At 40.8% G+C, this 26,695-nt stretch overlaps 1 protein-coding gene across 1 annotated transcript; it reads left to right on the plus strand.

Moving 5' to 3' along the window:
- The first annotated feature begins 981 nt into the window (after window positions 1-981).
- LOC100692115 (protein NLRC3-like) lies at window positions 982-26,472 on the plus strand. Its single transcript, XM_019352026.2, has 10 exons — window positions 982-1,049; window positions 2,505-2,573; window positions 2,658-2,759; window positions 6,547-6,625; window positions 6,752-6,974; window positions 11,103-12,906; window positions 13,535-13,708; window positions 14,109-14,282; window positions 25,449-25,495; window positions 25,658-26,472. The coding sequence occupies exons 1-10, from the start codon at window positions 982-984 to the stop codon at window positions 26,200-26,202; spliced, it is 3,285 nt and encodes a 1,094-aa protein (XP_019207571.1). The 3' UTR covers window positions 26,203-26,472.
- Window positions 26,473-26,695: the final 223 nt, after the last annotated feature.

Raw genomic sequence — 26,695 nt, forward strand, 5'->3', positions numbered from 1 at the left:
TTTGATTTCTTCACACAAGAAACTGTGTGTGTTTTTATTTCCGGTATCTCCATTAAAGTCAGTGTGTAATGTTTTCTTGGAAAACACTGACCCTCTGAACTTTATTGTTATTTATTTATTTTTATAACTGTATCTTAGATATAGTTTGTATATGTCGTCCTCTGCTTAAAACTACTGCGTCACAAAGTTTTGACTCAGCTCCAGCAGACTGTTCACTCCAAATCAAAGAGAGGAGGTGGAACAAGTTTTTCCTTTTTAAATGTGACTCAGTCTTACTGGATTAGACCAAACAAAAGTTAGTACACTAAACTTACTACTATTGGTTAATCACTCTATTGAAGATAATTACTTTGTCATTTAAAAAAATATATAATTTTTGTCTCGCTAAGAGAAGTATTTAGAAAATATTCTCAGTTTCTGAATAATATTGTACTGATCTGATTGAAATGATTGATTGTCAGTGTTTCTAATCTGAACAATGAATTTTAAAAACTCTACCACAGGCTCTGTTTTAATGTCTGATTCACATGATGAGCATGTACTCTAAAGAGCTTGGTAGACGTACACATCCTGGACAGGGAGGATAGCTGGTTTGAGAGGGGAGTTAAGGAGGCCATTTACGTGAAAAGGGAAAGACCATCTCTGAATCCAGGAGTCATGGAGGGATTTGGAGGCTAAAATCTGCTCTCTATGACACTTTTTGTCCATCCATCCATTCGGTTTCGCTTATCCTTTTCAGGGTCGTCGGGGGCACTGGAGCCTATCCCAGCTGTCTTAAGACAAAAGGCAGGGTACACTCTGGACAGGTCGACAGTCTGTTGCAGGGCTAACACATAGAGAGAGACAACCATTCGTGCTCACATTCACTCCCGCATTCACACCTATGGGCAATTTAGTGTTTCCAATTAACTTATACTCACTAACTCCATGTTCTTGGACTGTGGGAGGTAGGTGGAGTACCTGGGGAGAATCCACATAAACATGGGGCAAACATGCAAACTCCACACAAAAGAGTTTGATAGTGGAATCGAACTCAGGACCTTCTTACTGTGAGGCAACAGTACTAACCACCATGCTGCCACTTTTTGTAACAACAACAGCAACACTACATTTTATTTATAGGCACCTTTAAAGACACTCAAAGTAACCTTACATTAAAACAGAATTTCTTTTTTATAAATGCAAGTGTAAAAGCTAAACAAGGTAAAATAGACTAAGACAGAATCATGCTAAAGGGTAAGCAATTTTGAATAGATGGCTTAAAAGACGCGATTTAAAAGAGAAGAGAGAGAAGAGAGAGCTCAATCTGGTGGAAGTGGATTCCAAAGTCTCAGGGCAGAACAACTAAAGGCTTTGAGTCCCACAGTAGTCAGGCAAGCATGGAACAGAAAGAAGGGAAGCTGAAGAAGAGCTGAGTGTCCGAGGGGGTGTCTACGTATGGAGAAGATCAGATAAGTATGGGTGATGAAGGTAATGAAGCGATTTGAAAGTAAGAAGCAGGTAGTGATGCGCGAATCATGAACGAATCGTTCAATGCTAGAGAATCACTTTACAGACTCGTGAATCATGATTCACAAGCCCAACTGATTCACTGACTCATCCCTGTTGCTGTTAGCAAACTAATTTCATTAGTAGAAATATATCTAGCTTATAATTAAAATTGTGTGGAAAAAAACAACAGCCAGTTTCTTAACAAAAACATTTTTGCTCTGAAGTGGAAGAAAAACCCTGATTAGAAAGCTCACATCAGGACAGTAGCTCATGAACAAATCACTCACTCACCCCTTCCCTCCTGGCTCACAGCTTCTTCTTCTTCTTCTTGGTTGGCAACCAATGTTAAGGAGCATTACCGCCCCCTGGCACACAGCTCAGTGGACATTTAGATGAGAAAATAAATTAATAACTAAATTAAAAATAAATAAAATAAATGTTCCCTTTAGAATGTTTTTTTTTTGTTGCTATTTTTTGCTCTATAAAAAGTCTTTTTCAATCACTCATCTTAGCAGTAGGATTTACATGAAAAGAGAAACAAATTAAGTTTGAGTGAAAATGTACGTGTTTTGCACTCTCTGATCAACTGACTCAGTGACTCAAATGACTCAAGAAACCAGATTCACTTTGGTGACTGACTCATTCAAACTCGATTCAGTAAAAAGAATCAAATTTACCATCACTAGAAGCAGGATCTTGAAATTCACATGGAGGTGAACTGGAAGGCAGTGGAGTTTTTTACGAACAGGTGTTATATGTTCCATAGACCTAATTCAGAATACGAGCAGCTGTAATTTGAATCAACTGCAATTTATGAGGTAGACCATTTGGTGTGAACTGATAAAAATGTTGTGTCTCAGATGGAGTGGATGTTAGTCCAACACATCAGACATGACCTCTGCAGCACTCAGTTGATGTGTGCATGAATGAGTTGTGTTTCCTCTGCGCAGGTGAAGGTAGAAAGTGTGTGTGAGCTGATGTGAATTCAGCGGCATGGATCAGTGTGAGGACAGAGAGGAGGGAGTCCCTCCCTCAAAAACCACCCTGGGTGGGGAACATGAGAGCCAGACCAAAGCTCAGAGGTAACATGACCATCTCTAACTGTCCATGACTCTTCTCCATGCCACAGGTCAGCACTCACATAACTGCTCCATCATTATTCACAGGAACCCACCTGGACCTCCACCCAGCTCTGTGTCCTTAAAGAGTAACTGGTCTAAAGATGAAATCATTGAATTTAAAGTGGAGCAGGTATCTGCTGCAGAGAGGTGAGCTGTTAGTAACATGAACTCTTTGAGAGCGGATTAAACTGCTTGATTTTCTGGGATTTAATCATTTTTTGGTGGCGCTCTCACTTGGTGTTCACTACAAAGTAGCATCACTACCTCTTCCAACACACAGTAGTGTTTTTGTGTAGCTCTTCTGCCTAGCTAATTTAATTTAAAACTTGTATATAACTCCTTATTATGAGGGATATTAAACCCCTTATGTCAATCAAGTGATTTATGACCCCCAATCAAATTATTTATGACCTATGAAGTAATAAATGAAGTAATAAATGTTTATGGTAGTTATAAAATATATTATTATTAAAATTATGATATTAGTAAAAAAAAAAATCATATGATTAAAATTATGATATTCCATAACTTATTAATTTTCAATTATTCAAAAAATTAGATCACTAAAAATATAGATTTTTTCTAATAACAGAGTTTCTCATTTTTAAGCCAAAAAATAAAGTTTACTTTTTTTATGGCCAAAAATGCCATCTGTCCGTAGACCCGTGCATGTGTGTGCTTGTGTGTGTGATAATGTGCTAAACCATAATAAAGTCTTCAGTTAAACTCGTGCTTTTGTAACAGTGAGGATGGAGAGAGATAGATGCTGCATGCCCCCATGGAAAACTTTATTACAATTTATTTGCATTTGTTTAATCCGAACTAGGAAATTCAGAATCAAAGTCCGAGTCACAAACTCTTACGATCCCCCCAAAAAACCCAGCGTCTCCCCTTTATCCCCAAAACCTTAGGCAAGTTAACAGGGATCTCCCTAACAAAAGCCTTAGTCTGTCTACACAAGATCCATCTTCTCACATCCAGCACTCAGGGTAAATTGACTGTCTTACTCACTGTCTTTGCGCCCACATCAGCTCAGCCTTCCAGGCGTGCCTACCTTCACCTGCTACCAATGAGATAGAGGAGCCATAAAGTACTCCCACTGTTTAGAGGTGATTGCCAGTTTGTTGGGTTTTTAGAGACACAGAGAGTAAGAGAGATCAAGTTCTACATTACTTAAAAAAAGGGATTTTCAGAGCTGTTGATATAAGAAGCAATGTTCATAGAAACATGGATCACCCTGTTCTTGCATCAATTCTTGCATTTATACTGGAGAGTAAAGTAAAGCTAGACGCTAGTTGTACTATTAAAAGTCAGCTTCATAAAAACCATGTAAACCGAGATGAAGAAGAAGAATGTGTTTCTAAAACTAATGGTTATTAGAACTATGTTAGAACTATAAGACTGACTGTTCATGCTATCGAAACAGTTTGTGTTGTTAAACCTGAATGATTCTTGGTCACAACATTTGCATTATCAGAGAATGGTCATTTTACTCCACACACATTTGGAAAATCACATAGTTTGATCATAAAAACTCCCAGAATAATTAGTATTTGGGATTGCTGAAGGAACATCACTAAAGAAAAATATCCTTGCATGTCACTTTGCTTTCATTTGAAAATTTGAAGGTTTTTTTTATGTGAAACATAAAAACAACTAAATCTTAAGACGTTAAAGATGCCCTGATGAAATTTGTGAATATCTAGATCATTGGTGTTTCCATCTGAAAGTCTACAGGACATAGACTGAGGCTGGGTTTTAGAAATACAAGATAGTAACATGAGACATCTAGTTTAAGGTATCAGAAGTAAATGCATCAAAGAAGCCAAAAAGGAGTTGTTTATCTCTAGATCAGTTCAAATAAATTACAACTGATTTGAACAGATTTGATGCATTATACAAAAAATAGGTCCATGAAATAGTTCTAAGCAAGACTCATTCGGAATCTCAAATGTTAAAGTACACCCACTGATTGTCCTTTTACTACATGAGCTAATGTGGATGCTCTAAAAGCAACTTGTCATATTGTGAAGTTTTCTGACAAAAGTGAATTGAAAACTTATGCTGTACAACTTACTAAGGGGTCCTGTGATGGGCCATGTGCAATCACACAAAAGAACAAGTTAAATTTCACCATAACCCTGACTAGAGAAAAGGACAGTTTAGAAATTTAAATGACTTTACAACCGTTGAACATTACTCTAAAATGAGTGCTGTGAGAGTGACTTTAAGATCACAACCTGATTTAAAAAAGAATCTAACATCAACATTCTTGAGTTGATGGAGTTACGCCACAGTGGGGGTCAGCCATGTCTCAGTGAACCACAGAATGTTGCAATCCCTCATGTCTCGTTGGAAGGAGACTCTTGCACTCACTTCTTTGTTCTTTGCCTCGGCTTAGTATCCTGTCCCTTGTTGTTTTCTGCACCACGTAGCATCTCAGTCGGCCAAGATGGGTTGGGTTTAAAAGTGTCCAAGATTACATGTGCAAACTTGTTACTGATGTTGAGAAGTCATCTGCTGTTGTAAACTTTAAAACTAGAAGATTTTGGAATGTATAACAAAGGAATAAATAAGTAAACAGCTTAAAAGGTGCACAGTCTGTGCGGAGCGGTCAGGAAGGGGTCTGGAGCTGGCCATGCCATCTAAAAAAAATGGAGACCCTTTCTTGGATATCTGCCATGGAGATGGTTACTGGACCCTGTTCAGGGAGGTTGCTATGTTCTGCTCTCAAATCCACTATCCACTGAGTATTGCTGTTATGGGTTGCATCTTTCTCCCATAGTATTGTATTCCAGTATTGTTCTGTTTCCAGCCTTGGTGGTGTGGTATATACAGTATTTTAAACAAAGGACAATTATTCGCAAAACAGTCCATCTGGTGAGAATACCTGCAGATTTTGGGACTCAGCCTCTAGTTGACCTTCATGTTAAAGCCAGATTCTTCTCCATTTACAACAAAGACAGAGCTTTAAGATAGTGCTATGTCATGGTGTTTCTCAGAATGATTTTGATCCTCTTCAGAGTAGAAATGTCAAGGCTGGTGGAATGAACTCAGGCGCAGACTGAAAAATACAACTGAACAGATCTTCATTTAACAACACCGGGTGCACCATATACAGATGAGGGGAAAAGCCAGGGTTCCAGAGTTCCATGGGCCTGGGGGAAACGGGGTCTCCACATGGGTCAGGAGTCCAGAGTTCAGGGTACAAGACAGGTCCTGGAAACCTAAGCACCGAAACAAATGTTCCCACAAAGGCAAGCACCAAGAGACAGATATTAGCTGAGCCGGGCTTTAACTAACATGAGTTACTCAATATTCCATCACCGAATAGGTCAGTGCCCCTGCATTATGAAGGGTCTAGCAAACAAAGTGAGGAATCACAGGTGAGTAGCTGCATGTGCGTGGGCCAAGGGCAGGAACTGAAAATGAGCTCCACCCTTGGCAGAGCGACAGGGGTGAGAAAGAGCAAGAGAGAGGGAGACAAAAATCTAAACTAAAACATTTGTGGCAGTGCTGGGCTGACCGTGCAGGCACAGGGACCATGAAAAGAAATGGTGAGGATGATCTTGAAGAGGTGTTTTCTGTGAAAATATCTTGTCTTTTGTATTGTCTTGAACAGCATGCAGATAATCAAAGAACCTCTATTTAGAATAACATGAATTTAGTATATTAACACATTATTTTGTTACTGAAAAATGGGATTTCACTTTTTTTTTTAATTGCTACTTTGCAATGTGTTACTCCTAGCAAGGTGCTGAGGAAAGACTGCATGCAGGCCAGTTCAGTCCCAAGGCTCTTTCACCATAAAGCCCTATATGAATATGTATACGGTTTACTCTGATAAACCCATATTTAGCAACTGATGGTGCAATCACGGATGTGCTGGATCTTTATCCTGTGCTTGATCTAATTCTTCATGATTCCTCCACAGAGTGGACCAGCAGAGCTCAGAGGGTCCCAGCGGTCAGTCTGCCCATCAGCATCAAACACACCTGGACTCCATATTTATGGTCTGTACATGCACAACAACTACTTTTACATCTATTCTGTTCACAGTCATCTCTATGCTGCTCTTTGTAGACCAGTGAATTGTCAGTGTGTCCAACATGGATCTGATGTTTGGCTCCATGTTTCAGGTGCTGGAGGACAACATCATCACTTTTGTGAAGAACGAGCTGAAGAAAATCCAGAAGGTTCTGAGCCCAGATTACACAGAATGCTTAGAGAATCAAATTGTGAATGAGGTTTTGGAGGGGGAAGATGAAGAGCAGAGGAGAAGAACAGAGGTATTTGTGAAGATGACATTGCACTTCTTGAGGAGAATGAAGCAGGAGGAGCTGGCTGACCGTCTGCAGAGCAGTAAGAGGACTTCTGTAAAGATTTAATATGATGGATAGATGAAACATTTAGTAATGTCTCATTAATATTAGTCATGTTAACAAATATAAATTAGGTCCATAAGTAATTGGACAGAGACACTTTTTTTTTCTAATTTTGGTTTGGTGCATTACCTCAATTAATTTTAAATGAAGCAACTCAGATGCAGGTGAAGAGCAGATATTTAGTTTTAATTCCCTGGGTTCAACAAAAATATCTGAGAAATATGAGGACATTTTTAACCCTCTCTCTTCATTTCAGGGGCTGAAAAGTAATTTGATCAATTAAATACCTGAAACTAAAATGCCAAAAATGTGATGGCATTTATCTGGATGTAGCATTTTGAGTGGGAGAAATGTTCTGTCTTTTATCAAAATGACTTTTTCAGTCTAAGCTGATGCAGGTTTCCACAACCTTTCTTTGCATAATGGTCATGACAATTTGCATATTAATGGTCAAGGAACTGACCTCACAGCACTTTAGTCTTTCAGTGGGCTACTTTCAGTAATTGTGCAAATATACTATTTATAAGGTTGGGGAAACCTGCATCATCTGAGACTGAAGAAGTCACTTGGATGAGTGATGAAACGTTTCTCCCACTGAAAACGCTACGTCCAGATGAACAGAATGAACCCTTTGTGATTTACTTACCTGGATGAATGAGCATGTGTCATAAAAATAAAATGCTAATTTCTAATTCTTCTTTGAAAAGTCTTTGCTGGCAATGACTATGTGAAGTGTTGAACTCATGGACATCATAAGATCTTGGGTTTCATCCTTTTTGATGCTCCGCCAGGCCTTTCCTGCAGCAGCATAAAGTTGCTGTTTCTTTTTGGGCCTTTCTGTCTGAAATTTAGTCTACAGCAAGTGAAATGCATGCTCAATTGGGATAAGATCAGGTGACTGACTTTGGCCTTCTATAATATTCCATATTTTCTGATTTAATAAACTCCTGGGTTACTTTGGCTGTTTGTTTTGGGTCATTGTACATCTGTATTATTAAATGCTACCCAATCAATTTTACTGCATTTAGCTACATTTGAGCACACAGTATGTCTCTGAACACATCAGAATTCATTTGACTGCTTCTGTCCTGTGTCACAGCATCAATAAACATCAGTGTCCCAGTGCCACTGGCAGCCATGCATGCCCAAGCCATTACACTGTTGCTGCCATTTCCAGAATCATCTCCATGGTTTGTAGATCAGTGGATTGCCAGTGTGTCCAACATGGATCTCATGTTTGGCTACATGATTTCAGTATGATTGGGTCATTCATACAATAAGCATTCCACAGATGATCTGGAATGCTTTGGATCATGAGTTGTTCCACAACTTCTCCATACGTTGCTTGTTTTACCTGCATTGTAAGTCCTTTGACTGCATGCCATTGCCCATTAAATAGCCTTTGAGTGAACTGTCCAATTAAAAGAGGGTGGCACATGTTAAGGAGCTCAAACTCCTAAACACTTAATCCATTTTGAATGTGGATATCATAAAATGAAATCTGAAAGTCTCCACATAATGTCCATGTCCACTATTTCAATATCATTTGAATATGTTTCAGTAGAAAGGTTAAAAAAAGAAGCAAACTTGTGTTAGTGTCCAAATGTACAGTTGGACAAAATAGTATTTAGTCAGCCACCAATTGTGCAAGTTCTTCCACTTAAAAAGGTAAGAGAGGCCTATAATTTCCATCATAGGTATACCTCAACTATGAGAGACAAAATGAGAAAAAATCCAGAAAATCACATTGTCTGATTTTTAAAGAATTTATTTGCAAATTATGGTGGAAAATAAGTATTTGGTATATAACAAAAGTTCATCTCAATACTTTGTTATATACCCTTTGTTGACAATGAGAAAGGTCAAACATTTTCTGCAAGTCATCAAAAGGTTTTCACACACTGTTGCTGGTAATTTGGCCCATTCCTCCATGCAGATCTCCTCTTGAGCAGTGATGTTTTTGGGGTAGTCGCTGGGCAACACAGACTTTCAATTCCCTCCAAAGATTTTCTGTGGGGTTGAGATCTGGAGGCTGGCTAGGGAACTCCAGGACCTTGAAATGCTTTTTACGAAACCACTCTTTCTTTACCCAGGCAATGTGTTTGGGATCATTGTCATGCTGAAAGACCTAGCTATGTTTCATCGTCAATGCCCTTGCTAATGGAAAGTTTTCACTCAAAATGACACGATACATGGCCCAATTCATTCCTTCCTTTACATGGAGAACACTATACCTACTGCTTCACAGTAGGTATGGTGTTCTTTGGATGCAACTTGGCATTCTTTCTCCTCCAAACACAACAAGTCAAGGTTTTACCAAAAAGTTCTATTTTGGTTTCATCTGACCATATGATATTCTCCCAGTCCTCTTCTGAATCATCCAAATGCTCTCTATAACAAACTTCAGTCAGGCCTGTACATGTATTGACTTAAACAGAGGGACATGCCTGGCACTGCAGGATTTGAGTCCCTGGCGGCGTAGTGTGCTATGATGGTAGCCTTTGTTACTTTGGTCTCAGCTCTCTGCAGGTCATTCACCAAGTCTCCCTGTGGTTCTTGATTTTTGCTAACCGTTTTTGTGACATTTTGACCCCACAGGGTGAGATCTTGCGTGGAGTCCGAGGTCAAGGGAGATTATCAGTGGTCTTGTATGTCTTTCATTTTCCAATAATTGCTCCCACAGTTGATTTCTTCACACCAAGCTGCTTATCCGCAGATTTGCAGATTGAGTCTTCCCAGCCTGGTGAAGATTTACAATTTTGGTTCTGGTGTCCTGTGACAGCAATTTTTTTTTTTTTGGCCATAGTGGAGTTTTTAATCTGACTGTTATAGCGAGTTAAAACAGGTGCTATTAATACAGGTAACGACTGGAAGACAGAGGAGCCTCTTACAGAAGACGTAACAGTTCTGTGTGAGCCAGAAATCTTGCATGTTTGTAGGTGACCAAATATTTATTTTCCACCATCATTTGAAAAAAAATAAAATAATGTATATATATATATATATATATTTATTTATTTATTTATTTAATATCATTTAATATCTAATTTAATATATTTTATATATATATATATATATTTAAATCAGACAATGTGATTTTCTGGATTTTCTTTTCTCATTTTGTGTCTCATAGTCGAGGTTTGCCTATAATGAAAATTACAGGCCTCTACTATATTTTGGAGTGGGAGAACCTGGACAACTGGCGGCTGACCAAATCCTTTTTGGTTTATTTTTGCATTATGGATTATTTTCTGAAGCTCTGGTGCTTTGTTTATTATTATTATAGATCTGTTTCAGTTATTCTTGGTGAGGGATTAGCCCAGGGGTGGGCAATCTCAGTCCACGAGGGCCGGTGTCCCTGCAGGTTTTAGATGTGTGCTCGAACCAACACAGCTGATTTAAATGGCTAAATTAGCTCCTCAACATGTCCTGAAGTTCTCCAGAGGCCTGGTAATGAACTAATCATGTGATTCAGGTGTGTTGACCCAAGGTGAGATCTAAAACCTGCAGGGACACCGGCCATCGTGGACCGAGATTGCCCACCCCTGGATTAGCCGTTAGGTTGTGTCTCGTGTTTAGTTTAGGTTTAATTCTGCCCGTGTAAAGCCCGTGTTTCTTAGTCTGCATCTTTTTTTATTGTTTCCTGTTTTATTTTGAAAGGTTGTGTACTATGCCAGTATGTCCAGCTTTGCTCTCCCTGTCTCATTAGCCCTGATCTCTCCCAGCTGTGTCTCCCTCCTGTCTTCCATTCCCTGATTACTTCCCTGTGTATATTAGCCCTGTGTTTGGCCTTGCTCAGTGTTGCGTCGTACCCTCACATTATCTGTGTGTTCTGTCTGTCTGCCTGCCTAGTTTATTTTTTGTATTCTCAGTTTAATTTAGTTTCTGTTCCGTTGCTCCAGCAATAAAGCTGTGCATTTTGAGTTCACGTCTGCCTCAGTCCTGCATTTTGGGTCCTATCTCCCTGCCTGCCCGCACACAGCCATGACATTTTTGCTCCACTGTATATGGACTAACTGTGTATCAAATGTTAAGAGATTAAAACTCATCATGTGCACTTCATGATTTTTTTTCTCTGTTTGATTTCTTTTTATTTTGTTTTCAGAACATCTTGCAGCAATTTGCAAATGTAAAATTAAAACAAAGCTGAAGAAAAAGTTCCAGTGTGTGTTTGAGGGGATTTCTAAAGCAGGAAACCCAACCCTTCTGAATCAGATCTACACAGAGCTCTACATCACAGAGGGAGGGACTGCAGAGGTCAATGATGAACATGAGGTCAGACAGATTGAAACAGCATCCAGGAAACAAGACAGACCAGAAACAACAATCAGACAAGAAGACATCTTTAGAGCCTCACCTGGAAGAGATGAACCAATCAGAACAGTCCTGACAAAGGGAGTGGCTGGCATTGGGAAAACAGTCTTGACACAGAAATACACCCTGGACTGGGCTGAAGACAAAGCCAACCAGGACATCCAGTTCATATTTCCATTCACTTTCAGAGAGCTGAATGTGCTGAAAGAGGAAAAGTTCAGCTTGGTGGAACTTGTTCATCACTTCTTTACTGAAACCAAAGAAGCAGGAATCTGCAGCTTTGAAGACTTCCAGGTTGTGTTCATCTTTGATGGTCTGGATGAGTGTCGACTTCCTCTGGACTTCCACAAAACTACAGTCCTGACTGACCCTAGAAAGTCCACCTCAGTGGATGTGCTGCTGATAAACCTCATCAGGGGAAAACTGCTTCCCTCTGCTCGCGTCTGGATAACTACGCGACCTGCAGCAGCCAATCAGATCCCTTGTGACTGTGTTGGCATGGTGACAGAGGTCAGAGGGTTCACTGACCCACAGAAGGAGGAGTACTTCAGGAAGAGATTCAGAGATGAGGAGCAAGCAAACATGATCACCTCCCATGTCAAAACATCACAAAGCCTCCACATCATGTGCCACATCCCAGTCTTCTGCTGGATCACTGCTACAGTTCTGGAGGATGTGCTGAAAACCAGAGAGGGAGGACAGCTGCCCAAGACCCTGACTGAGATGTACATCCACTTCCTGGTGGTTCAGGCCAAAGTGAAGAAGGTCAAATACGATGGAGGAGCTGAGACAGATCCACACTGGAGTCCAGAGAGCAGGAAGATGATTGAGTCTCTGGGAAAACTTGCTTTTGATCAGCTGCAGAAAGGAAACCTGATCTTCTATGAATCAGACCTGACAGAGTGTGACATCGATATCAGAGCAGCCTCAGTGTACTCAGGAGTGTTCACACAGATCTTTAAAGAGGAGAGAGGACTGTACCAGGACATGGTGTTCTGCTTCATCCATCTGAGTGTTCAGGAGTTTCTGGCTGCTCTTCATGTCCATCTGACCTTCGTCAACTCGGGAGTCAATCTGCTGGAAGAACAACAAACAACCTCCCAGAGGTTAAATTTTTTTAAAAAGAAGAGTAATTTAAAATTTCTCCACCAGAGTGCTGTGGAAAAGGCGTTACAGAGTCCAAATGGACACCTGGACCTGTTCCTCCGCTTCCTCCTGGGTTCCTCACTGCAGACCAATCAGACTCTCCTGCGAGGTCTGCTGACACAGACAGGAAGTAGTTTATACACCAGTCAGGAAACAGCCCAGTACATCAAGGAGAAGCTCAGTGAGAATCTGTCTGCAGAGAAAAGCATCAATCTCTTCCACTGTCTGAATGAACTGAATGATCTTTCTCTAGTGGAGGAGATCCAACAGTCCCTGAGAAAAGGAAGTCTCTCTACAGGTAAACTGTCTCCTGCTCAGTGGTCAGCTCTGGTCTTCATCTTACTGTCATCAGAAAAAGACCTGGATGTGTTTGACCTGAAGAAATACTCTGCTTCAGAGGAGGCTCTTCTGAGGCTGCTGCCAGTGGTCAAAGCCTCCAACAAAGCTCTGTAAGTAAATTTGTTCTTATGATTGTATTTTAAGAAGTGTTGATTTCAAGAAATATGAAAATGGTGGAGTCAGTCAAATATGAGTTTATTTCCTGATTGCTTTCATCAGAGATCAGATCAATGGCTATCCCTAAATTTATTTTAGAGAATGGAACATTAGGGACACTTTCTTCTTCTTTCGAAAATTGCACATTTAAATAACAGTAAAATTAAGAGGTGCCTGTTAGGCTAATGTGCACACAATAATTCTGCTATGTACATTGGGCCAGATCAAGAGGAGCTTTCAAAATGATCAATAAAATCTAAAGAACAATACTAAAATGTATAGACATCCATTGAGAGAAGCGAACAACATGAGTAGCTGATTTGAAGTTTCTTTTTTTCAAACCTATATTTTAAAAAGGAAAACTTCTCCTTAAAAAAACTCTGTAATTAGCCCTTAGGGAGGATTTAACTGTTTGAGCTGTAGTGGAAGAAAAAAAATGAAGAAAAAAACCACAGATCAATTTTATCTTGTTGATCAAGATTGCTAAATGGATAGCTAAATAGAGTGTTAAAATGGATAACTCTTCAATGCACCATCATTTCACTTCAACAGTGTTTGTTTATTGTTCTTTTATTGTTTCAGACTGAGTGGCTGTAACCTCTCAGACAACAGTTGTGAAGTTCTGTTTTCAGTTCTCAACTCCCAGGCCTCTAGTCTGAGAGAGCTGGACCTGAGTAACAATGACCTCCACGATTCAGGAGTGAAGCTTCTATCTGTTGGAGTGAAGTTTCCACAATGTAAACTGAAAATGCTCAGGTCAAGATATATTCTGTTTTCTTATCATTTAAAAACAAATTAAATAAACCAAGAAGAAAAGATCTTGCGAAGTTCATCCATTTGTTCTTGTATAGTTGTATTTTTAGTATTCCAGCTTAAGTCCTGGTAAACTATCACATTAAGAATTTCAGACAGTCTTGAAACTTTAAGCCATATAAAATCTACTAACTCCTTAATAAACTGTGAATAAGTCTGTGAAGATTCTCAATCATCCAGTTCATTGTAGTCTGAGGAGCTTGGAAAGAAAAGCATCTGGACTTAAATTACTAGAACGTAAAGAAGTCCAGACATTTTTCTTTCCCATCTCCTAGGACAACTATGAATAGGCTTAATATCAGTGTTTATTTAGTTATTTGTCTTCTTGTTCATAATTCTGCAGACTGAGTCACTGTAACCTCTTAGAGAGTTCCTGTGAAGTTCTGTCCTCGGTTCTCAGCTTCCAGTCCTCTAGTCTGACAGACCTGGACCTGAGTAACAACAACCTGAAGGATTCAGGCTTGAAGCTTCTATCTGTAGGAGTTGAGAGTCCAAACTGTAAACTTGAAACTCTCAGGTCAGATCAAGATATGTTTTGTTGTTTTGTGTATTTTGTATATATGTGGGGGGTTTTTTGTTTGCTTTTTGCTTTGTTTTATAAGTTAACAAAAATTACATGAATTGTGGGCAGTCATTTTGGGGAGGGGCAAGATTTTTACAGCGCACAGGAGGCTCTGGAAATGATTGTGCATTATGGGCATGAAGATGTCATTTAAGATGAGCATGTCATTCCCAACATGAGCACTGTAGTCTCACATTAAGGCTCCATGTAGGTTGGCTAGTCTGAGCTATGATTCTGCGTATAAGCATAAACACCAGTCAGGACCTGTTCCCTGGCCTGAAGGTGCAGGGAAACGACTTTCTCATCCACCTACAATACTCCAGTGTACAGGCACCTAGCTGAGGGAATATAAGGATACCCACTCTAGACTACCACATCTCACTGAGGGCAACTTCAGACTGGAATAGAATCCAGCTCTGCTTCAGTAGACTGGTTCCATAACATTCCATAACATTATATATACATATAACATTCCGTATATTCCATAACACATATAGTGTGCGCAACTATGTGGTCAGTATCTCTCAACCTCAAACTCTATCTAAGGCTCTTTCTAAACCAGAGAGGTGACTTTCCATATCCCAGTTGCTAGCCTCAATGGCCAGGAATTAGTCTGCCAATAAATTTCAATAAAGAAATTCAGTAAATTCAGTAAACGAAATAGTCCTTAACAGTGTTGGTCAAGTTACTTGAAAAAAGTAATCAGTAACTAATTACTGATTACTTCCCCCCAAAAGTAATCCCGTTATTTTACTGATTACTTATTTTCAATAGTAATTAATTACTTAGTTACTTAGTTACTTTTTAAAAACACGATTTACAACTAGAGATGGATCGATCCGATATTATGTATCGGTATCGGTCCTATACTGACCTAAATTACTGGATCGGATATCGGAGAGAAATAAAAAATGTAATCCGATCCATTAAATATCAAAAAAGCACCTCACAAAAGTATGCATCACGTCATAGAGCGGCTGTGGCGTTCGAAACCTGCAGGCGGTCTGGTTGAGCATTCGGAGCCTCGATACCAAACCGGCATTTTATCTCCGAGAAAGTTATAACAGAGAGAAGTAAAGCAAGTGTGTAAGTTCATCTCTGAATGTTTGTAAAGCATTCCTGCGTTAAGCTTAACAACCGATATGTGGAGCGACTGCCTCTTCTCTCTCCCTCCCTCTCCTGTTGCTACTTCAATCGTGAAACTGATTAATGATCAGCTGATCGGCTTTTCTGTCGCGAGTCATTCTCTCTTGTTTGTTTATTGCCCACTTCTTCCTTTTCTATGCAGCTGACGACTGGTAACTGTGCAGGGGCGGATCTAGTAAAGTTTAGCCAGGGGGGCCGATAGAGCATGAACAGGGAAAAGGGGGGCACAAAGACATACTTTTCTTTCTTATTCTCATTTAAAATATTTAGCTTTTAATAAATAATTATCTGAATCTTACACCCAAAGTTTTAATCTGATGTAAAATGTATAGAAGTCCATTACTGTGTATATTAACTATTAAGTCTAATATACCTTAGTAAGCTATAGTACTTTTTCCTTTGGGAAGGTACGATCTGTGCAGTCTGCAGTTCTGTTGAAGAAAGATGTTGAATCTATTTAATTATTCTTGAAAAATAATTGATTTCTGTGCATTTTTTTCACACTGGGTCAAATTAAAGTTGATTACGTCGATTAAAGATCATGAGGTGGGGGGTGGTTCCCTATTTTTATTTTTTATTTTTGCTGGGAGTTTGCAACCCTATTTGTTAGGTTGCTTACTCTTTAAAATACCAGAATAGGGAGGATGGAGTAGGTTTAAGTTTGTTAGATTGATCAGTATTGCTGAACTATGAAATATTTTGGGTGCAGTATATTTTTTGCATACACAGGTATAACAGAATAGCTGATATGTTTTTTTTTTTTAAACTTGAGTATGAACTTATGCAAAATGCAGCAAGGTATTTAAAAAACAGTTTTATTGATTAAAAAACACACTATATCGGATTCATATCGGTATCGGCCGATATCCAAATTTATGATATTGGTATCGGTATCGGACATAAAAAAGAGTGGTATCGTGCCATCTCTATTTACAACCTGAATAGATAATAAAGGAATAGATCTTTCAGCCCACTTCTACTTTTTCTGCATAATCCATCATACAAAATGTAATCAAATGGAAAAGTCTCTTTTTAAAACTTGTTTTATTAGTTTTAATCTTTTAACTTTATGCATCAAGCAAACATTAAATTATATGCAACATTCTCTGACTGGAAGAAATTTGTTTAACATTTAAACCTATTTTCCGGACATTCCAGCACATAAAATAATATATTGTTTTGTGTTTTGTGTTTACACTCAGTCTTTCAAATAAATGCAAGTGAAACACAGCAGAAAATAAATAAAATCAAAGACTCAGCGGTCCTGTTGCTGTATTTTCACCTGTATACCAGGTGGATGTTTGCCCTTGTGCAGGTGTGCCGCAGCGGTCAGTGGAAGAATCCGCAAGTTTGTCTGTGAATTTCAAATTTCTCGGTACTCGGTACTTACTTGGAAGTTTAGGGGTTTTTTTTGCTGTAAAAAGAAGTTTTCTTCCCACGCAGTGAACAGCGGACACTAATGTTTTTGTCACTTTTTACGGAATCAAACTCAAAGTAAGGTCGGTACTTCGACGCTTTAAACGCTGCACGCTCATACTCTCTTCCACACTCGATATATTATCCATTGTTGATCTGCACAGAGCTGTTGCCACGAATGTCGCACTCGCTTACGTCATTGTCATGAGACACTCTCGCAAAAAATCACGGTTTTAGTAACGCAGTAACGCAGCATGCTTACGGGAAAGTAACAGTAATCTAATTACTGTTTTTGAAATAGTAATCCCTTACTTTACTCCTTACTTGATAAAAGTAATTGGATTACAGTAACACGTTGCTCATCTCTGGTCCTTAAATACATTACATTTTCATTTTAAAAAAGTAATGTTGTATTTATTTGTTATCTTTGTTTTAAATCCTTTATTATTATTATTATTATTGTTCTTGGGTTTGTTTTAAAATTTGGGAAAAAAATTTCACAGCGCTGTATATACTGTATATACACCACCACTTCAAGTTTTACCACTGATTCATGTTGATGAGCCATTCACATGAATCACACTATTTAGAGGGGTTGGAGTCCTTCCATGTCTTGGTGAAAATCACTACCAAATACTTTACCATGCCTTGAATAGTTAAACATATCATCAAGCAGTCAGTTTTCTTATCCAAAAACTGTACATTTGGTAGCCTGGAATGGAAGGGAAGGTTTGCTGGGTTAAGCCCTTACCCTTACACTAATGCCAGTGTAGAACAGTCACTCAGGCATTGTGCAGACACATGAACATTTCCAAAGTTGACCACAGAGTCCTCAACTAGCAAGGGGTTAGAACTTATTTCACTTGAAAATGCAACAACTGTAGAATCTGTGTAAGATTAGATAGGACCAAACTAGTTCGAGATTCATGTCCCCACTTCCACCAGTAAGATCAACATGTCAAAGAATAAGGTTGAACCTCACTGAGCAAGAATTTGATGGTCTCTGTCTATTGATGAGGAGTTTGCCCTCCTCACTGTCACCATGTCCTGCTGACAGGGGAACATCTGAAAATTGTAATTTAATTTACGTGTGTGTGTGTGTCTGTGTGTGTGTGTGTGTGTGTGTGTGTGTGCAGTCTGTCAGGCTGTCTGATCACAGAAGAAGGCTGTACATCTCTGGAATCATCTCTGAGCTTCAACCCCTCCCATCTGAGAGAGCTTGACCTGAGCTATAATCATCCAGGAGACTCAGGAATTAGGCTGCTGTCAGCTGGACAGAAGGATTCAACCTGGAAACTGGAAACTCTCAGGTATGGGGAGAATGTTTGATAGACGAGGAAGAGCTGTAAACATCTTCTGTGTTGCTCAGTCACTACCCTTTTGTTTTATGCAGATGTGATCAATCAAGAATATATATATATATATATATATACTCGTAGGCGGAAACAATGAGCAGTTTTGGTTAGGCCAAAGTGAAGATAGAAACTCGTGTTTTGTGGAGTTTTTTGTGGTTATTATATATAATTATAATTATATATATATATTACCGACACTAACAAGCTGATCTACACTACGGCAGCAGTGATCAGTGAGATGCTTGGCTACAAGTTGAACAGCCACAAGGGGCAGTACCCTCCATGGAGAAGGAGGCTAGAGGGCAAGATCAAAGTAGCACGGAGGGAGGTTAGCCAACTAACGGAGTTGCAGAAAGGCGTGACAAAGAAGGTGCATAAGAAATACAGCAAGCTGTCCATACCTGAGGCCTTGGAAACTGCCAAGCAAAGACTCACAGCCTTGGCCAGCCGCTTGAGGAGGTACACCAGAGAGATCGAAGGCAGGAGAATAAACCAGCTGTTCTCCACAGAACCAGCAAAGGTGTACTCTCAGTGGCAAGGGAACAATAACAGAACAGCACCACCAAGGCTGGAGACTGAGCAATACTGGAAGAGCATATGGGAGAAAGACACGACCCATAACGGCAAGGCTCAGTGGCTAGTGGATCTGAGGGCAGACCATAGCGACCTCCCTGAACAGGGTCCAGTAACCATCACAGTGGCAGACATCCAAGAAAGGGTCTCCAGTATGAAGAGTTGGACAGCACCAGGCCCCGACATGGTTCACGCCTACTGGCTGAAGAAGCTGACTGCACTCCACGAGCGTCTGGCAGCACAAATGAACCAGCTGCTAGTTAACGAGAGACACCCGGAATGGCTAACCGAAGGTCGGACGGTCCTGATCCCCAAGGACCCCAAGAAGGTACCGGTCCCATCCAATTACCGACCAATAACCTGCCTCAGTACTACATGGAAGCTCCTGTCAGGCATCATATCGGCTAAGATGAACAGGCACATGAGTCAATACATGAGCGGGGCACAGAAAGGGATTGGCAAGAATACCAGAGGCGCAAAACACCAGCTACTGGTAGACAGAACAGTCAGCCGAGACTGCAAGACCAGACTGACCAACCTGTGCACAGCCTGGATTGATTACAAGAAGGCCTATGACTCAATGCCCCACAGCTGGATACTGGAATGCCTAGAATTGTACAAGATCAACAGGACCCTAAGAGCCTTCATCAGGAACTCAATGGGGATGTGGCGTACAACACTAGAGGCCAACTCCAAGCCCATAGCACAAGTCACCATCAAGTGCGGGATCTACCAAGGAGATGCTCTGTCCCCACTGCTGTTCTGCATAGGCCTGAACCCCCTCAGTGAGATCATTAACAAGACTGGCTACGGATACCGACTACGGAACGGAACAGTTGTCAGCCACCTCCTGTACATGGATGACATCAAGCTGTATGCCAAGAGTGAACGAGACATCGATTCACTGATCCACACTACCAGGATATACAGCAATGACATTGGAATGTCATTCGGACTGGAGAAGTGTAGTCGGATGGTAACAAAGAGAGGGAAGGTAGTCAGAACTGAGGGGATTGAACTACCAGAAGGCAACATTGCAGACATAGAGGACAGTTACAAGTACCTGGGGATCCCGCAAGCGAATGGGAACCATGAAGAGGCCGCTAGGAAAGCTGCAACCACCAAGTACCTGCAGAGGGTCAGGCAAGTCCTGAGGAGTCAGCTGAACGGTAAGAACAAGATCCGGGCTATCAACACCTACGCCCTGCCCGTGATCAGGTACCCTGCTGGGGTAATAGGCTGGCCAAAGGAGGAGATAGAAGCCACTGACATAAAGACAAGAAAGCTCCTGACCATGCATGGAGGGTTTCACCCCAAGTCCAGCACCCTGAGGCTGTACGCTAAGCGGAAGGAAGGGGGCCGGGGACTGGTGAGTGTCAGCACCACAGTCCAGGATGAGACAAGAAACATCCACGAATACATCACGAAGATGGCCCCAACTGACAGCGTGCTCAGTGAATACCTCAGGCAGCAGAAACCCAAGAAAGAGGAGGAAGGCGAGGAACCATCATGGAAGGACAGGCCCCTGCACGGTATGTACCACCGGCAGATAGAGGAGGTGGCTGATATCCAGAAATCCTACCAGTGGCTGGACAAAGCTGGACTGAAAGACAGCACAGAGGCACTAATCATGGCAGCACAAGAACAAGCTCTGAGTACAAGATCCATAGAGGCTGGGGTCTATCACACCAGGCAAGACCCCAGGTGCAGGCTGTGTAAAGATGCCCCAGAGACAATCCAGCACATAACAGCAGGGTGCAAGATGCTAGCAGGCAAGGCATACATGGAACGCCATAACCAAGTGGCCGGCATAGTGTACAGGAACATCTGTGCCGAGTATAACCTGGAAGTCCCAAGGTCAAAATGGGAGATGCCCCCAAGGGTGATGGAGAATGACCGAGCTAAGATCCTGTGCGACTTCCAGATGCAGACGGACAAAATGGTGGTGGCTAACCAACCGGACATAGTGGTGGTAGACAAACAGAAGAAGACGGCTGTAGTGATCGATGTAGCGGTTCCGAATGACAGCAATATCAGGAAGAAGGAACACGAGAAGCTGGAGAAATACCAAGGGCTCAGAGAAGAGCTCGAGAGGATGGGGAGGGTGAAGGTAACGGTGGTCCCCGTGGTAATCGGAGCACTAGGTGCGGTGACTCCCAAGCTAGGCGAGTGGCTCCAGCAGATCCCGGGAACAACATCGGAGATTTCTGTCCAGAAGAGCGCAGTCCTGGGAACAGCTAAGATACTGCGCAGGACCCTCAAGCTCCCAGGCCTCTGGTAGAGGACCCGAGCTTGAAGGATAAACCACCCGCAGGGGCGTGCTGGGTGTTATATATATATATATATATATATATACATTAGGGGTGCAATGATACACAAAATTCACAGTTCCATTCGGTTAGATACTTAGGTGTCACTGTTCGATATTTTTTCGATACAAATAAAATCGTCATGCCCTTTTTCATTTGTTATTTATTAAAATTATAAATATTTCTTTTAACTTAAAAGTACAGTTTTTAAATTAAATTTTGCTCAAACAACAAAGTAATAGAAAAATAAATCTATCTGGTTGAGAAATCACTCATCTGTGGAAAAGAGAGTTTATTAAAGAGAAATGGCTCTTTCCAAAATAAAATTTATACTAGTTTTGCATGTCGACAGCAATAAAAGTAGCAATTCCCCTGTCTATTAGTGATGGTAAATTCGATTCTTTTAACTGAATTGAGTTTGAATGAGTCACTCACCAAAATTAACCAGTTTTTTTGAGTCATTTGAGTCACTGAGTCAGTTGCCCAGAGAGTGTTAAAAATCGCAAACTTAATTTCACTCTAACTTAATTTGTTTCTCTTTTAATGTAATTCCTACTTCTAAGATGAGTGATTGAAAAAGAAAACAATTTTATAGAGCAAAAAAAAAAAAAGATTCCTGAAGGGAACATTTATTGTATTTATTTTATTATATTAGTATTTAGTATTTTATTATATATTTTCTCATCTAAATAATTTAGTGAAATAGTAAATTTCTGATTATTTTACTTACGTTATTGAAGCAGCAGAATGTTTTTTTTAAATAGTGGTGGAACTGAAGTTCAAATATTCTTTTTAGTCTGTTTATTATCTTTGCAAAACAAACAAACTGTAGACTGAATGTTATGTTGCGTCAGTCAGACTATCAGACTTCATCTCAGGTGAAGGAGCGACTCTTCCATGGTAACACGCTCTGAGTTTCGGCAGCTGAGAGTCGGGAGGGAGGGGTGAGTGAGTCGTATGTAGCGTGAGCGTCCACTGATCTGTGAGCCGGGGCGCGGTAATGCACCTTAACGTTGGTTGCCAACCAAGAATAATAATAAGAAGAAGCTGTGAACCAAGAGGGAGGGGGTGAGTCGATTAATTCAAGCTATGATTCCGCACCGGACATTAGCTCTGAGGAAGGATGGGGGTGAGTAACTCAAATGTGCTGTTAGCATGTTAGCAGCTGTTAGCGATGCTACTGTGAGCTGGTGAACTATTGTCTTGATGCAAGCTTTCTACTCAGGGTTTTTCCTTCCAGTCAGTGGCGGTCCTAGCCTGTTTGGCGCCCTGGGCGAACATTCCCTCTTCTTATATTTATTGTTTGTTTACTTGCACTGCTGTAACTGGAGCCTCGTCGTCTCGTCTCTCTATATACTGGACTGTATAGCGGAGATGACGATAAAGTTTACTTTGACTTCAGCAGCAAGCAGGCGCACCGAGGGCTCTCGCGCTCACTTTTCGCGTATAGAATTTCGAAAAAAAAAACACCAGTGCAAGTTATAAGTCTGTATCATGATGTCTGGTGTTTTCGTTTTTGTTGGTTTGTTTTTATTTTGTTTTATTTTGCGAGCTGGTTATTAGATGCTGCTCCAGCCAGCCAGAGAATCCCCCGCCGCCCCGCCCTCTCCTCCCTGTGCCGCAAGCAGCAGGCGCACCACGCAAACGGAGGGCGCCCTTACTCCCAGCAAATGGGCGATAAAAAACCGATCGGTGCCTATGCCATTTCCAATATGCGCTGGCATGATGTCGGGGCAGCATGAGTACGAGAAATTTTTTTTTTTTTTTTTTTTTGTCGATGCCCGTGATGCCGCTCCCCACCATGATGCTGCCCCGGGCAACCGCCCGTGTCGCCCGTATCAAAACCGCTACTGCTTCCAGTCCACAGTAGAAATGTTCTTCTTAAGAAACGGGCTGTTGTTTTTTTTCCGCAATTTTAATTATAAGCTAGATATCCAAAAGTTGATTCTGTTCATCTGGACGTAGTGTTTTCAGTGGGAGAAACATTTCGTCACTCATCCAAATGACTTCTTCAGTCTCAACTCACTGCAGGTTTCCCCAAGCTTATAATTAGTACATTTGCATAACGACTGAAATAAGCTAGATATATTTATACTAATGAAATTAGTTGGATAACAGTAACAGGGATGAGTCAGTTGGGATTGTGAATCATGATACACGACTCAGTAAAGTGATTCTCGAGTATTGAACGATTTGTTCATGACTCGCACATGACTACTGTCTATTTCTTTTGCGCTCTTAGGATCATGTGCTAATGGCTGTCTAAATGACTGGGGTAAAGTTTGTAGCATGTGTGCTTGTTGTTGTTTTTGTCTGCTTCCACTTGTCTTTGCAGTAGGGTGATGTCGGCATAAATGTGCAGTCATATTCGTTGTTCCCACCGATGTAATTGAGCATTGCGTGGCACCTCAAACATACTGTTGTACTTTTGTCCACGATACGCTGACCATCAGAGTCATACTTGACGGGAAAACCAAAATAGTTCCAAATGCCAGATCTGAATGACGGGTGAGGAGGTTCAATTGCAATGAGCTTAACTTCTGGCTGTGTCCAAATTCAGGGGAAGGATGCTTAAAATGCCATGTTTGGAGGCAATGGCGTCGCAGAGACGCGATGAAGGCTGTCCAAATTCCAAGAGTCCTCCAAATGTGGCGACAAATGCATCCTTCATTTCCAAGAATTTGAAGGATGGCTGTGTCCAAATTCAGGGGAAGGATTCTTCAAATACTGTATTTGGAGGCAATGATGTCACAGGGACATGACAAAGGCTGTCCAAATTCGAAGAGTGCTACAAGTGTGGCAACAAATGCATCCTTCTTTTCCCTGAATTTTAAGGATGGCTTGGGTGTATCCTTCGTGTCCTACCATATCTCAGGATTCACTGCGGGCTGTACAGGAGATTTTTGTTCTGATAACGATGGCGGTCAAATTGGGAGAGGAAAACACTTTTAAATGTAAGTATTTGAGAATCTAGTGGTACAAAAGTTAAATTGTTATAGTGGTTCTTTTGTCAAGCTTTGGGCATCTGCATAGATGTGTTTTTTAATTAACTAACTTGTATGGTGGTTCACACGGTTTTTCATGAATTGCCGCTTACATACAGCTAATTTTGATTTTTGCAAATGAACCTTTTTGTGATATGTTTTAGGGAACAAAGACCAAAAAGCTCAATTTATTAAAATGAGGAGAAAGCGATCACCTCTTCACTGAGGTGGAGAATTTGGCCACTGTGGCATGTGGGTACAAGAATAAATCAATTTACACATCATATTCATATGAGTACTGTAACCTACTCTCTGCCAGGTGAGTGGCAGAGGAGCTTTGAAAAGGTAGTGGGTGTGTGGGGTGATGTCTGCAGTCTTCTGTGGGAAATTCCAGAGGTGATCAACTCAGTCTGGTACGAGTGGGTATATTGCTCGGAAAGAGACTTTTGCCATATTTGGATTTATTATTATATATAAACATTATATAATTTATTATTGTAGGTGCCCATTTTTAAATGCCTGTTGTTGGAGTTTTTTAGTGTGACCATGAGTTTTAATGGAAGAATGATACCAAACAACTCACGGACTGGTTGGGGACCGCTGCTGTACAGAACCTGTGATGTCCAGACAGTATTACTCTTGTGTTCTGCTGTGAAAACTTTTGGACTTAGGGATTAAGATAGTTGTCATGGTTTCCTCTCTTCGCTTACTTGTTGTGTGTGATCAGGACAATTCTGGAGAAGATGGACCTGGAGAAGAAAGTCACCCTATTGAAGGCCAGAGAGAAATGACATAACTTAAAGAAAAGTACATATGTGTGTTATCAAGAAGATAATTTTTAAGAATACAAGTTAATAAATGTGCAATTACTAAGAGTTGTTGTGTTGTGTGGTTTTTATTTGTCTACTGTCATTTTTGATTTCCTATGCCTTTGGGATTGCAAGTAACCAGGGTCAGGAGAGGCAGTCATTGGGAGGCCCACTTCTACTACTTGGCCCTGGTTCGCCTTCATGGATGAGGTGATAGGACAGAGGCCTTCCATTAGGCCTCCTGTCCTAATTTCCTCTCTTTCTGAGGAAACTCAAGGGGCCAAGCGCAGCAGTGGGTGACCAAAACGAAAGGGATGAGGGAGTGGGTCAGCCACCCACAACAGGGAGAAAGAGGAAAAGAGACAGGGATGATGAGCTAACAACTGTAATAAATTACAGGAAGTCTCCGGCAGTGCTGCTGAATCTGCTGAAGCAAAATCCGACGTAGATGGGGGGCTGCAACTTAGACCTGCGCTTTTTCTTTTGAACTGCAGAGACTGTGCTGGTCTGACCCCTCTCCTCCTTTCAGGTTGGTGCCTGCTGGATTCCAATGGTTGACACCAGGTCTGAGGAAGTGTAAGTGTGTTTTTAATGTGATTCAAGAAAACAAAGCAGCACACATTCAACCGTCTTCAAACTGTCACATCTCTGATGTCAGGAGTCATCATCAAAGTGTCAATCAATGAACAGATGATGGATCAATAACTGCAGCTGGATTGTGTTTGTTCTCTCCATCAGATTCCTGTCAACTCACAATTGACACAAACACAGTTCACAGAAAGCTCAAACTGTCTGACAACAACAGGAAGGTGACACATGTGGAGGAGGTTCAGTCATATCCTGATCATCCAGACAGATTTGATGTTCGTCCTCAGCTGCTGTGTAGAAATGGTCTGACTGGTCGCTGCTACTGGGAGGTTGAGTGGAGAGGAGATGTTGACATTTCAGTGAGTTACAGAAGAATCAGAAGGAAAGGAGACAGTGATGACTGTTCGTTTGGATGGAATGATGACTCCTGGAGTCTGAGCTGCTCTGAGGATGGTTATTCTGTCTGTCACAATAACAGAGAGACATCCTCCCCCTCCTCCTCCTCCTCCTCCTCCTCTGTCTCTAACAGAGTAGCAATGTATGTGGACTGTCCTGCTGGCACTCTGTCCTTCTACAGAGTCTACTCTGACACTCTAATCCACATCCACACCTTCAACACCACATTCACTGAAGCTCTTTATGCTGGGTTTAGAGTCTGGTTTCCTGGTTCCTCAGTGTGTTTTTGCAGAGATTAATCTAAAGAGTGTCCTAGAATGTCTTTATAGAGAAACACTCTGACTGTTGAACAGATAGTTCAGTCTGTACATGTCTGTCTCTTTCACTCAGAAACACGTTTTCAGATTCATGGATTCAATCAGTTGATGTTTTAAATTGTTCTAAATTAATCCTTGTTAATGTGTTCCTCTTCAGTCCTTAAAGATGGAAGCTACCATTATTTCAGGATCCACATGTTGCTTTTTCTGTCTTTTTCCACTCAAAGCTATTATTAAAGACTTTCAGCATCTCTCATGTTTGTGTCATTCTATAAAAACAGCTGCTTTTAAAACTGATCCAATCAAAGAAACATGAACTATATTGATCAGATCAATACGTACAACTCTGGTGTCACTAACATCTTGAACTCTTTATTGATTGTGATTTGTGTCCCTCTGCTGGTGACAAGATGAACTGCATGATGTCAGTTTAATGATCCAAATGATATAATGTGTTTTTAAATGTGCTTTTCAT

This window comes from Oreochromis niloticus, unplaced genomic scaffold (genome assembly GCF_001858045.2).
Source record: "Oreochromis niloticus isolate F11D_XX unplaced genomic scaffold, O_niloticus_UMD_NMBU tig00007851_pilon, whole genome shotgun sequence".
NCBI classification, from domain to species: Eukaryota; Metazoa; Chordata; class Actinopteri; order Cichliformes; family Cichlidae; genus Oreochromis; species Oreochromis niloticus.